The sequence below is a fragment of the Petaurus breviceps genome, unplaced genomic scaffold (genome assembly GCF_028583685.1).
Source record: "Petaurus breviceps papuanus isolate PSGF00001 unplaced genomic scaffold, PetGlider_PUasm1.0 90925, whole genome shotgun sequence".
NCBI lineage: Eukaryota > Metazoa > Chordata > Mammalia > Diprotodontia > Petauridae > Petaurus > Petaurus breviceps.
This window is the reverse complement of record NW_027187380.1, coordinates 36,335,180-36,348,576: the sequence shown is the minus strand read 5'-3', so window position 1 is coordinate 36,348,576 and position 13,397 is coordinate 36,335,180. Positions and strand designations below refer to the sequence as shown.

The following is a 13,397-nucleotide window of genomic DNA, read 5'->3' as shown; positions in this document are numbered from 1 at the left end:
GGCTTTGAAACCCAGATTTTTTTTTTTTTTAAAGCAATAGGGGTTAAGTAACTTGCTCAAGGTTACACAGCCAGTTATTTCTGGGTGTGGTGTTGAGTATCTGAGCCCGGATTTGATCCAGGTCATCCCAACACTGGAGCTGGTGCTCTTACTCGTTGAGCCACCTGGCCGCTCCCTGAAACCCAGATGTTGATTCGGTATGAATGTAATGGTTGGTCAGTTTGGAAATCTGTCTACTTGATCTGTTTCTGTCTTGATAATTCTGTCTGTATATTCTGAAGTTCAGGGTGCTGACCTTTTACCCCTGAAGTAGGTAAATGATACATATTTGACTGATTAAAGTAAGCTTGTTAACCCATTTTGAGTTGCTTTCCTTTAACAAAGCGGATCCAAGAACCTGTGTTGGCAGCAAACCCTGGGGACGCTGGGGGTGCTTGCTGCAACATATGTACATATATATGTATGTATACATATATATTCCCTTCAACTACTAAGAAGTCTCATGAGTTAAAATTATCATTTTTCCAAGTAGGTATGTAAATAGTTCAACTGTAATAAGTTCCTTATGATTTCTTTTTACTGTTTACCTTCTCATGCTTCTCTTGCTTCTTGTATCTGAAAGTCAAATTTTCTGTTCAGCTCTGTTTTTTTCATCAAGAATATGTGAAAGTCCTCTATTTCATTGAATTATCATATTTTCCCCTGAAGCATTATATTCAGTTTTGCCAGGTAGGTGATTCTTGGTTTTAACCCTAGCTCCTTTGATCTCTGGAATATCATATTCCAAGCCCTTTGATCTCTTAATGTAGAAGCCGCTAGATCTTGTGTTATCCTGATTGTGTTTCCACAATATTCAAATTGTTTCTTTTTGGTTGCTTGTAATATTTTTTCCTTGATCTAGGAACTCTGGAACCTGGCTATAATATTCCTAGGAGTTTTTTTTTGGGGGGATCTTTTTCATGAGGTGACAGGTGAATTTTTTCAATTTCTATTTTGCCCTGTGGTTCTAGAATATCAGGGCAATTTTTCTTGAGAATTTCTTGAAAGATGATTTCTAGGCTCTTTTTTTTTGATCATGGCTTTCAGTTAGTCCAATCATTTTAAAATTATCTCTCCTGCATCTATTTTCCAGGTAAGTGGTTTTTCCAATGAGATATTTCACATTGCCTTATACTTTTTCATTTATTTGGATCTGTTTTATAGTATCTTGATTTCTTATAAAGTCATTAGCTTCTGTTTGCTCCAATTTAATTTTGAAGGAATTATTCTCTTCAGTGAGTTTTTGAAATTCTTTTTCCATCCCACAAATTTGGCTTTTTAAGGCATTCTTCTCCTCATGACTTTTTGGGGCTCTTTTGCCATTTGAGTTAGTTTATTTATTTATTTATTTTTAAAAGCAATAGGGGTTAAGTAACTTGCTCAATGTTACATGGCCAGTTATTTCTGGGTGTGGTGTTGAGTATCTGCTCCTGGATTTGATCCCTAGGTCATCCCGACACTGGAGCCAGTGCTCTTACTCGTTGAGCCACCTGGCCACCCCTAAGCAATTGGGGTTAAGTAACTTGCTCAAGGTTACATGGCCAGGTGTTTCTGGGTGGGTGCTAAGTGTCGGAGCCTGGATTCAATCCCCAGGTCGTCCTGACACTGGAGCCGGTGCTCTTACTCGCTGTGCTATCTGACCGCCCCGAGTTAGTTTATTTTTTAAGGTGCTATTTTCTTCAGTATTTTTTTGGGTCTCCTTTAGCAGGCTATTGACTTGCTTTTTCTGATTTTTGTGCATCATTCTCATTTCTCTTCCAAATTTTTCCTCCACTTCTCTTGCTTGATTTTCAAAATCCTTCTTGAGCTCCTCCATGGCTTGTGAGAAATTCCTATTTTTCTTAGAAGCTTTTGATGCAAGAGTTTTGACTTTGTTGACTTCTTCTGGTTCCATGTTTTGATCCTTTTTGCCCCTAAAAAAGGATTCTATGGTCTGATTGTGTTTCCTCTGTTTGCTCATCTTGCCAGCCAATTACTTGACTTTTGAGCTCTTTGCCATGTTAGAACTCTTCTTCCAGAGTGGAGAGAGCTATGTCCCAAATAGCTGGGGTTTTTGCAAATGTTGCCAGAGTTCTGAGGAAGGCACCCTCTCTATAGCCACCACAAGCTCTGGCACACTGTCATTTCTTACCCCAGTACTACCGCCAAAGACAGTGACTCAGATCAAGGCAGGTCAAAGCAAGAGTGATTACCCTCTGAATGGTTGCTTGGTCACCCTACAATCTGCAGGCCAGGAGCTCCAGAGACAGTCATGTGGCAGCAGCTGCAGCCACTGCACCTCTACCACATTTTTATGCCCCGGGAACAGGGGCCAGATGATGCTCTTCCATCATCCAGTTCCAACAGAATTCCCCACTTTTACTTTCTTTTGGGCATTTATGGTTTAAGAAGTCTGGAAACCACTACAGTTGTCCGTGATTCACTCTCCTGAAGTCTTCTCCTGCCATTCTGGCCTGCTCATTGGGGCCGCTCCAGGTCTAAGCCTGTGCAGCTCATGTGGAGCTGTGCTTGGCTCCCAGCTTGGGTGTGATAGACACTTCCTGTCAGACTTCCAGGTTGTCTTCAGCAGGAAATTTGTTTCTCTCTGTCACTTTGTGGGTTCTATAGCTCTAAAATTTGTTTAGAGTCATATTTTACAGGTATTGGAGGTGGCTGGTGCAGGAGCTCACGCAATTTCCTGTTTCTATTCTGCCATCTTGGTTCCACCACTTGTCATTTCTTATAGCACAGTACTATTCCATTATAATCAAATAGAACTTATTCATCCATTCACAACATGATGGACATTCCCTCTATTTCTAATTCTTTGACACCACAAAAGAATTGCTAAAAATATTTTTGTACAAATAGGCCCTTTTTCCTTTTAAAAAAGTCTTATTGTGATAGACGCCTAGTAATGGTATTTTTGGATCAAAGAGTACATACAATTTTATAGCCTTTTAGGCATATATCCAAACTGCTCTCTGGAATGGTTAGATCCTTGCTCTCCTAATTTGTTTGTAGTATCTATCTTCATGTCTAAATCATTTACTCATTTTGAACTGTATATTGTGTAAAATGTTGGCCTATACATAGTTTTTGCCATACTGTTTTCTGCTTTTCCCAGTAGTTTTTTTCAAACAGTTAATCCTTGTCACAAAAGCTTGGGTCTTGGGTTTATCAAATAGTAGGTTACTATGGTCATTTACTACTGTTTACTGTAAAAAATTAGTATGTATTTATTTTAAAACATTAAGAAAATTATTAATACTTTTGTAAGCAACATATAAAATATTCATCAAAAGTCATATATTGTTATAAATATGTCCCTTTTAACTTTCATTCTCTCCATTGATCTTTATATATTTATGAAATTTATTTTTTGGTGGGGGGTGGGATCCAGTAATTCAATTAGTTGTAGTGAGCTTCTATTCTAACCTATTCCACTGCTCTAGCACTCTGTTTCTTAGCCAGTATCTGATTGTTTTGGTATGGGTAGGGGCATTACCCTTCTTTAGAATTGGGATGTAAACTTTCCAACCCAGTGGCCACTGCTGAGTTCTCCAAATTGAGTACAGGACTTTAACTGCATTATCTTTCAGGGTTTTAAAAAGCTCAGATGAAATTCTATCACCTCCACTAGGCTTATTGTTAGCAATGCTTCCTAAGACCCACTTGATTTCATCTTCCAGGATGTCTGGCTCTAGATCAATAACTACATCATTGTGGCTCCTGGTGATATTAAAATGTTTCTTCCATAGCTCTTGAGTATATTCTTACAATCTCTTCTTAATGTCTTCTGCTTCATTTTTCATTATGCATCGCTACCATTTTGTCTTTTTTTTTTTTTGACAGAAATCACTGAAGTTTAATGGGAACAGTTGAGAACACAGACAGTAGGGAATTGGGGGCAAGGATGGGAACTCCTTGGCCCTGGGGGGGTGGGGACAGGCAGGAGCACAGCCCCTCCTTCTCAGGCAGCCTAGCTCCAGCCACGCTGGGGCCACCACAGGAATATGATGGGGGTAGAGGTGGGGGACAAGGGACACAAGGCAATTCTGATGAGCTTTGGTTACAGACACAAGCCCCTAGTGGATGGGCAGGGATGGCTGAAGGCTTCTACTGTTCCCCACCTGTTCCACCCCACTCTATACCCGCTTGTCCCTGGAAGCCTCCTCCAGGAAGATGACTGTTGAACCCTGAGTGGGGAGGACCAGGGTAAGGGGATGATGAGAGCCAGGGTTTGTATAACCTGGTACAGACACGAAAGGGTCTTTTGATGGGGTTGAGGGAAAGAATTATGGAACTGCCCCTTCCTCCTGAGTTTGGATGGCTAGGAGAGTTATGTAATGGAGGAAGAGGATCAGGTCAGGTGCTTTGGAATACCTGTTGGGGGAGGGGAATTGTGCTGGGTCCCCAGGAAAAAGACTTCCAAGGAGAAGGAAGGGGCTAGGCATGGGAAGGGGCTGAAGGGGGAGGAAGTTGGAGGCAGCCCCTACCTGGGCTAAGAGTGTTGCTGGGAGCCAGAGGAAGGCCCTGAAATGGGAAGGACAAAGGAAGGGGGGACCTACACCTAGTGCTCAATCATGGGCTCTCAGCCCCGCTAGGAAGGTCCCTGCCAGCCTGGCCCAAGGGTGACCTTAGACCCCAATGGAGGCTGAGGCAGGTGTAGGTGGGACAGGGGTTTAAGGGCAGGTGGCTGGTGGGGGTCAGTCCTTCCAGTCTTTCTTTATGTTGAGGTCACACTCCCAGGACAGATGGTCTGTTTCGTCATCATCTGTGAAGAAGGACTTGATGTGGTAGGTGCCTCGAATAAGTAGACCCTTGGGGGTTTACTCCATGGGTGTCAGAAACTTGTATTCCTCTGTCTTTGGCCCATAACTCCCCACCATGTACATGGCCTGGTCACTTGCAGCCCTTTGCGGTAGGTGTGATGTAGATACTTCAAGCCACAGACAATCTCCTTGTTGACCTTAAAGGAAATCTTCACTTTATAATGCACACCTTCCTTCAGCATGAACACCTGATTCTTGAGAGGTTCCAGGGTCCAGGGGGCCTGTTCACACACCAGCGTCAGCCGTGTCACCTGCACATTGGGGAGGCTGGGATCCATAGCCTCAGGAATGGGCCCCAACAGGGCCTGTTTGTACTTGGTTAGACTCTCATCAACTTGGTCCAGCTGCTGGATCTCCTGCAGAGTCTTCTTCTCTGGAGTCTTGTAGTTCAAATCCACCTCATCCAGATCTTCTTCACGGGCAGCCCGGATGCCTTCCTTGTCCTCCATGAAATCATAGGGTCCGTCTGGCCAAGTTCACAGCCACCACAGGGTCAAGTTTGCAGCTGCCCTGCAGCCCCAGCCTTGCCCCATTTTTTGTCTTTTATCATGTCCATTTTTGCATGAAACTTTCCCTTGATAGCTCTAATTTTCTTGAAGAGATCTCTTGGCTTTCTCTTTCTACTGTTTTCTTCTATTTTTTTTTTTTTTTGCATTGCTCATTTAAGAAAACCTTTCTTATATCTCCTTGATATTCTCTGGAATTCTGCATTCAGTTTGAGTATATCTTTCCCCTTCTCCTTTCCTTCCCTTCTCTCCTCAGCTATTTGTAAAGTCTTATTGGGGAGTCATTTTACTATCTTGCTTTTCTTTATTTTTGGAATGTTTTTTGTTGCTTTGCCCATAGTTCTTCAGACACTCTATCATGTCTAATGCCTCAAATCCACTAATCATTGCCACTTCATAGTCATAAGGGATGTTATTTAGGTCATACCTAAATAGTATGATAGGTCTGATGGTTTTCCCTACTTTCTTCAATTTGTCTGAACTTTGCAATAAGAAGCTCATGATCTGAGCCACAGTCACTTGCTTTTCCAACTTTAGCTACATGGTACATAATCAGTCTGATTTCTATGTTGACCACCTGGTGATGTTCATGTGTAGAGTCTCCTTTGGGTTGTTGAAAAAGAGTGTTTGCTATGATCAGTCAGTTATCTTGACAAAACTCTATTAATCTCTGCCTTGCTTCATTTTATACTCCAAGGCCAAACTTGCCTATTATTCCAATTATCTTTTTATTTCCTAATTTAGCATTCTAATCTCTATGATGAATGCAAAGTCTTTTTAGTGTTATTTCCAGATGTTATAAGTCTTCATAGAACTGATCAAATCTAGCCTCTTGAGCATCAATGGTTAGATAATGCACTTGGATTACTGTGATGTTGAAAGGTTTGTCTTAAATTCAAACAGATACAATGTGTCATTTTTTAAATTATACCCCAATACTGCTTTTCTCACCCTTTTATTGACTATGAGGGTTGCTCCATTTCTTCTAAGGGATTTTTGACCAGTGATATATGTAGTGAACACCTGAACAGTCAAATAAGTAGTATATATCAGAGGAGGACCTGATCTCAAGTCTTCTTGACTCTAAGATCAGCTTTCTAGTCATCACACTATACTGTTCCTCTGGAAGATTGCCCCTTCTGTCATCCTTTTTCTCTTTCTAATCTTTAATTTCTCTTCAGCCACTGTTTCCTCTTCTCTCTACAAACATGCCCAAATATCATCTATCCCTAAAAAAACCCTTCCCTATCCCTTCAACCCATCACAGTAAAAAACAAAACAAATCTACATGCATTGCCTCAACTTTCTCACACCAAACTAATTTCTTAACTTCTTGTACTCTGCTTATTGACCCCATGACTTGATTGAAGCTGCTCTCTTAAAGGCTACCACTGATCTCTTAATTATTAAATTCAATGGCTCTTTTCATTATTCATTCTTCTTTATCTGTATGAAGCTTTGGGCATTGCCAATCACCCCCTCCTCCTTGTGATAGGCTTTTACAATGTTGCTTTTTCATGATTCTCTTTCTAATTGTCTATCCATCCCTCTTTAGTCCCCTTTGCTATATTGTCATCCATATATTGAACCTTGAGTAAAAAGGTCTCACAGGAATTGGTCCTAGGCTCTCTTTCCTTCTTTTCTCTACACTCTCATGGTATTTCATAAATTTCCATGTTTGTAATCATGATCTCAATGATGGTGACTCCTAAATCTATATAGCAAGCTCAAGGAGGAAAGGAGGAAAGAAAAGAAGAAAAAAAGGATGGAACAAAGAAAGAAAAAAGAAAGAGAAAAACACCTAGCACAGAATTGAATATGCACTTAATATTTTAATAATTCAATTCAACCCATGTATATTAAACACAGATAATGTGGAGAACTATGAGTTATATATTGGGGGAGATACGAAATTCATATAACAAAAGGCTCCTATTCTTATGAAGCATTCAGTCTAACAGGGGAAGAAAATGACTTACATATAAATAAGTGTGATGCAAAATAATACATATTATTATCCTTGAGTGGTAAAAGCAAAAAGTTAGGGGTATTCTGGGGGTAGAAAACTCATTATTGCTTGAAAGGGATTAGGAAAGTTTTCATGGAGAAGATGGCATTTGAGCTATGTTTTAAAGGATTTCAATAGACCCCATAGGTCAAGAATTAGGGGCATAAAAGCATGAGCTTGTCCACATAATCTATTTAGCCTGATTCTTTAAAAAAATCAGGTTTGGCATGGTAGCATAGTCCTGTGGTCTCTGGTACAGGTGGAGGCTAAGGCTAGTGGATGATTTTAATTCTGGAGTTTTGAGCTGCAGGAGGGCTAAAACTGAATGGGTGTCCATACTAAGTCCAGAACCAATATGGTGATCTCCCAGAGAATGGTATTGTAAAGAAGTCTGAACCAGCCTTGGTTGGAAAAAAAGAGCAGGTTAAAAGTTTCTATGACAGTCAAGATGGGGACTGGGGCTGTAAGTGCCTAGGGAAAGATAGGGTGACCCATTCTCTAACACTTCTTCTTTGCCAATGAATTTTTACCTTCTTCTGAATTTCTGCAGCTGTCCGTTTGGTGATCTCTAGGTTTTCTACTAAGGCTGTATCTCTCAGGAAGTTCCCAGATGCAGAAGATAGGCGAGACAGCAAGTTGTCTTCCAAGGTTTTCAGGGTGATCTTGAACACATTCTGTTGCTTTGTCAGATCTGACTGCAAATGTCAAAATGAGATGAAGTCAATAACAAACCCAGAATTTTTGATTTATGGAAATTCTCACCTAACGTTTCTTGTCACATTTTCAGTTCCACAGTGAGAAGATAATATGGTAGTGTAAAGTCATCAGCTAATCTTTTCTGAATCTCCTGATCTATGATTTTACCCTTAGTCTATGAGAGTAACCTTTCTAAAGAAGACAATAGCTTCATGATTTTTAATTGACTTTGTTTTCCCTTCCTCCCATCTCTTACCACTCAACCTCCCCACAAAGAAACAAAGAAAAACAAAGTCCTTGTAATGAATATACAGTCAAGAAAAAAGATTCCCATGTTGTCCATGTTCAAAAATATGTTTCATTTTGAATCTTGATTCCATTATCTCTTTATTAGGAAATAGGAAGGAAGAAAGGGATAAAGGAAAGAAGGAAGGAAATAAGCACTCATTAAGGGTCTTACTATGTGCCAGGCACTGTGCTAAGCACTTTACAAATATTATCTCATTTGATTCTCTCAATAACTCTGAGAGGAAGGTATCATTATTATTCTCATTTCATTGTTGTTGTTCAGTCATTTCAGTTGTGTCCAATTCTTCATCACCCCATTTGGGATTTCTTGGCAAAGATACTGGAGTGATTTGTAATTTCTTTCTCCAACTCATTTTACAGTTGGGGAGACTCACGTACAGAGGTTATGTGACTGTGCAGGGTCTCATTAAGTGTCTCAGGCCAGATTTGAATCAGGTCTTCCTGACTCCAGGTTCAATGCTCTATCAACCATGCCATCTATCTGCCTTGAGAACACTTGCTATAAATATTAATTCAATTATCTTTTAAACATTATTTAAACACCTTATGTGCAAGGCACTCTGATAAATCTTGGGATAAAGATGAAAAAAATTAAACTTTTTACTTCTGAGAAGCTGACATTAATAAATAGTTAACATTTTAAATAATTTTATTATTTAAGGACAATTTCCTCACAATTCTGAGAAGCAGGTTGTACAATTATCATTGTTCCTACTTTATAGAAAACAAAACTCATAGAATTTAATTTTTCATAAAAGTGAAATTGCAGTCAGAGCTCTTGGGTTGATATCCCAACTTTTCTGAGCCCAACATCAGTTTTATATCTGGAAAATGAGGGGAATAGACTAGATGGTCTCTGAAGGTCTTTTCTTGCTCTCAATCTATAATTCCAGGATCCTATGACTTGTCAAAGATCACAGAGTTTTTATACATCAGAGCCAGGCTTTGAATCTGTATTTGACTTCAAGTCCAGTGTTTCTTTAATTCCAGCATGCTGCTTTGTTACTTTTAAAGTATAACACCAGAGGGGTGGCTAGGTGGCGCAGTGAATAGAGCACTGGCCCTGGAGTCAGGAGGATCTGAGTTCAAATGTGACCTCAGACACTTGACACAATTACTAGCCGTGTAACTTTGGGCAAGTCACTTCACCCCAATTACCTTCCAAAAAATAAAAATTATAACACCAGGACTAGTGGATGGGTTCTTAGCTTTGCTATCTATATGTACTGTGACTTTGGCTTATTCTCTAAATTCTCTGGGATCATAGTTTGTTATCCAATTATTTTTTTGTTTTGTTTTGTTTTTTACTTTTTTGGAGGGGGGAAGAGAGGGTAATTGGGGTTAAGTGACTTGCCCAAGGTCACATGGCTAGTGAGTATCTGAGGCCAGATTTGAACTCAGGTCCTCCTGATTCCAGGGCTGGTGCTCTATTCACTGCACCATCTAGCTGCCCCAATCCAATCATTTTAAAAAGCATATATTTATATGTACCCCAAATGATGTTGTTTTTTTTAAAAAAGGAAGATAAAAAAATTAAGCACATCTCATCAATACGTTGAAAAAACGCTAAAAGCATGTACAATGTGTAACACCTATGGATCTCTTGCTTCCATAAAGGGGTGGGTTAGGGCTGTCTTCCCATATTTATTCATTTAAGTCATTCTTTTTTTTTTTTTTTTAAAAGCAATTGGGGTTAAGTAACTTGCTCAAGGTTATATGGCCAGTTATTTCTGGGTGTGGTGTTGAGTATCTGAGCCCGGATTTGATCCCCAGGTCATCCCGATACTGGAGCCGGTGCTCTTACTCGCTGAGCCACCTGGCCACCCCTAAGCAATTGGGGTTAAGTAACTTGCTCAAGTTTACATGGCCAGGTGTTTCTGGGTGGGTGCTAAGTGTCTGAGCCCGGATTCGATCCCCAGGTCATCCCGACACTGGAGCCAGTGCTCTTACTTGCTGTGCTACCTGGCCACTCCTGTTTAAGTCATTCTTGATTCTTATAATTATAAATACTATTACATTCACTTGTAATTGTTTTGTGTGTGTGTGTATGGTTGTTCTTTCCATTGTTGTAGTCATTGTGTATATGGTTTTCTTTACTCTATTTACTTCACTCTACATTGATTCATATAGATCTTGACATGTTTCTCTATTCATCACATACATCATTTCTTACAAAATAGCAATACTCCCTTACATTCATGTGCCCCATTTGTTTAGCCATTTCCCAAGCAATGGACATCAATTTTGTTTCTAATTCTTTGCTATCTTTTTATAAAAAAAAGTGCTGCTATAAATATTTTGGTGGTAAGCTATATATTTTGCTTCTTGAATATTATATTCTGAGCTATCTGTTCCTTTAATGTAGTGGTTGCTAGGTATTGGGTCATTTTGACTATGTGTCTTTAATACTTAAATTCTTTCTGACTGCTTTCAGTCTTTATTTGACCTGGTAGCTCTGGATTTTGGCTATAATATTTCTAAGATTTTTCACTGTGGGATTTCTTTCAAGTAGATTCTTTCTATTTCTATTTTTGCTTCTCTGGTTCTAAGAGATATGGGGAGTTTTCTTTTGTGTTTTCTTGAAATATGTTTTCTAGGTTCTTTTTTTGGTCATGGTCCAGTGATTCTTAAATTATCTCTCCTTGATCTGTTTTCCAGGTCAGTTGTTCTTGCTATGCAATGTCTTATGCTTTCCCCCTCATTCTTTTGACTGTGTTTTACCATTTCTTGTTTCATTGAGTCATTAAATTCTATTTGTTGAATTCTAGTTTTTAGGGAGATTTTCCCCCTTGGGTAAGGTTTTGTACTTTTTTATGTAGGCTGTTTTATTTCTCTTTCCAAATCTTTCTTCCATACCTTATTTCTTTGCCATTTTTCTAACTACTTCATTCATTTGATTTTAAAAATCACTTTTAGCTCTCTCTTTATAAACTCTTGCTTCATATTCTTCAAGAATTCTGATTGTACTTTTGGCCAGCTTTGTTTTTCTTTGAGGCTTTGCTTTGGAGTCCTTTTATTCTTCTGAGTTTGTGTTTTGAACATCCCTGTCACCAAAATAATAGGTCTTTATGACAGGATTCTTTTTATTTATTTGCTCATTCTTTCAGGCTACTTCTTGACTTTGGTTGGATTTTAGTTAGGGCTTGGCTCCATGCTCTTTTGTGGGGGAATGTCTCAGTTGACATTTTATCCTCTTGAGTACTTCTGCTGCTTTCTTTGGAGTACTATTCAGTACTATGTTATTCCAAGACCACAGGAACAGCTCAGGTTGAGGACTTAAAAGCTTTCAATATTACCAAAGTGGTGTGATCCAGGGCAAAATCTGCTTACTTCCCTCCTGGTAGAAGGTCTAAATGTTGCTGATTTGAGTTGGATCTGTATATTCCTGGCTAGAAGTTCTAGTAGACAACTATTGAACTGAGCCACTATTAACAAACTAGAAAGCCCTGCTGGATCAAAGTGATAGAATTGTGGGCTTCCCTTTTGTCTGGGATTGCTGCCCTAGTTATTTCATTGTGGGCTTCATACTTGGGGGGAGGTTGGACCAGAGACCCAGTTCTACTCCTGGAATCACAGTCACATAGTCACTGCTTGCTTTTGAACTTGTTTCTAACAGTGCACAGCCTAGAACCCATGATAACTCCTTATCTTGGATGCTACCTCTAGGTGCAGATCTTTTTTCACTCCTTCACTCTTTCACCTGGAACTGGGTAGTGAAAAATTTCCAGTTGGTCTCTGTTCCCACAGGGCAGAGATTTGGGATACTTCCTCTCAATTGGGTTTGGGATCACTTCTTGCCACGGGTATAGCTCAGGTCCTCTTTCAGTCTCTGTACTGGTATGTTCTTGTGTGTTGAGGACCACTGGCAAATGGGACTCGAACCCTGATGGCTGAACAATCCTTCTCAGGTGTTTGGCCTGCTGATGGCCTGGATTGGTTCCTCATCTCCCAGGAAAAGTGTACAAAGGTAGAGGTGTGAGGATTAGGTCCTCGAGATAAGCATGGCATTTTACACCCAAGACCTGGGGACATAGAAGTGTGCAAGTCCACAGGGGAAGACAATTAAGGGAAAAGGATTATGGCTCTATAAAGCTGTGCCTAGAACAATAAACATTGGCTGTTCACTTTCACCATTCAGAAAGTCCTGTCTCTTTTTATACACTAGTAACCTCTGGGTTAGTGATTCTTTCTCAGCCCTGTCTGGGGATGACAGGGCTCCCATACTTTCTCGCCCTGCTGTAGAACAGCAGGGCTCCCCAAAATCGGCTTCCCACACTTGTGCCAGTATGTCCCAGTCCAGACTCTTTCCCCAGTGTCCAAATTCCTTTAGAGACTGGGACTAGAAAATGACTCACTATGATGTTTTTTCTTGGATCAGGACTGACCAGGCCTTAGTTTGGTATGTTTTCTAGATCTCTGTAAAGGAGGTCTGGGGCAGAGTTCAGCTATTATTTTCCTTTTACTCTGCTATCTTGGCTTCCCAACTTTTAGTCAAGGCTAGTCTTTCCACTTTTTTATTGAAGTGGGTAGCTATTTAGAACTGAAGTTTTCCCCAGCTTTTCTGGTACTGTATACATGGTCATCTCTATAACAAATTCCTTGCTAAATTTTTCCTTGAAATGATAGCAATCTCACTTTGTTGGCAGCAGCATAGCTCAGAGAATAAATATTTTTTATACTCCAGTCTCCTTAGGCCAAAAAGCCTGCTTTATCTTCCCAAAATGTAACCCTGTCTGTGACCTACTCACTCTCAGTTCCTCCAAGTCTGGCCTCTCCATGCTGACCACTGCTGCCAGAAGCTGGTCCTCTAAGCCATCTCTAGTCACAGTGAAGTTGATAAGAGTTGCCTGGGCTTGGAGCTCAGGCTGATAGTGGGGATTGGCAAGCTTGGTATGAAGAATGAGGCGGAATCTGGGATTATATTCACATTCTTTGTCTCCAATTTTAATGAACCTGGAACATAAATGGATTATATGAGTGGATAATACTTAAAATTTTTCAAATATATTTTTATTTAATATTTTA

At 39.9% G+C, this 13,397-nt stretch overlaps 1 protein-coding gene and 1 pseudogene across 1 annotated transcript in view; both read right to left on the bottom strand.

The window, feature by feature from the left end:
- Nucleotides 1-13,397, bottom strand: part of DNAH9 (dynein axonemal heavy chain 9) — a 531,344-nt gene that overhangs the window by 118,594 nt on the left and 399,353 nt on the right. Inside the window, exons 55-56 of the mRNA XM_069076799.1 lie at nucleotides 13,121-13,325; nucleotides 7,898-8,062 (exon numbers count right to left, since the gene is read on the bottom strand). Of these exons, the coding sequence (XP_068932900.1) occupies nucleotides 7,898-8,062; nucleotides 13,121-13,325 (370 nt within the window). The remainder of the gene's footprint in view (nucleotides 1-7,897; nucleotides 8,063-13,120; nucleotides 13,326-13,397) is intronic.
- LOC138152337 (rho GDP-dissociation inhibitor 3 pseudogene) lies at nucleotides 3,856-5,380 on the bottom strand (annotated as a pseudogene).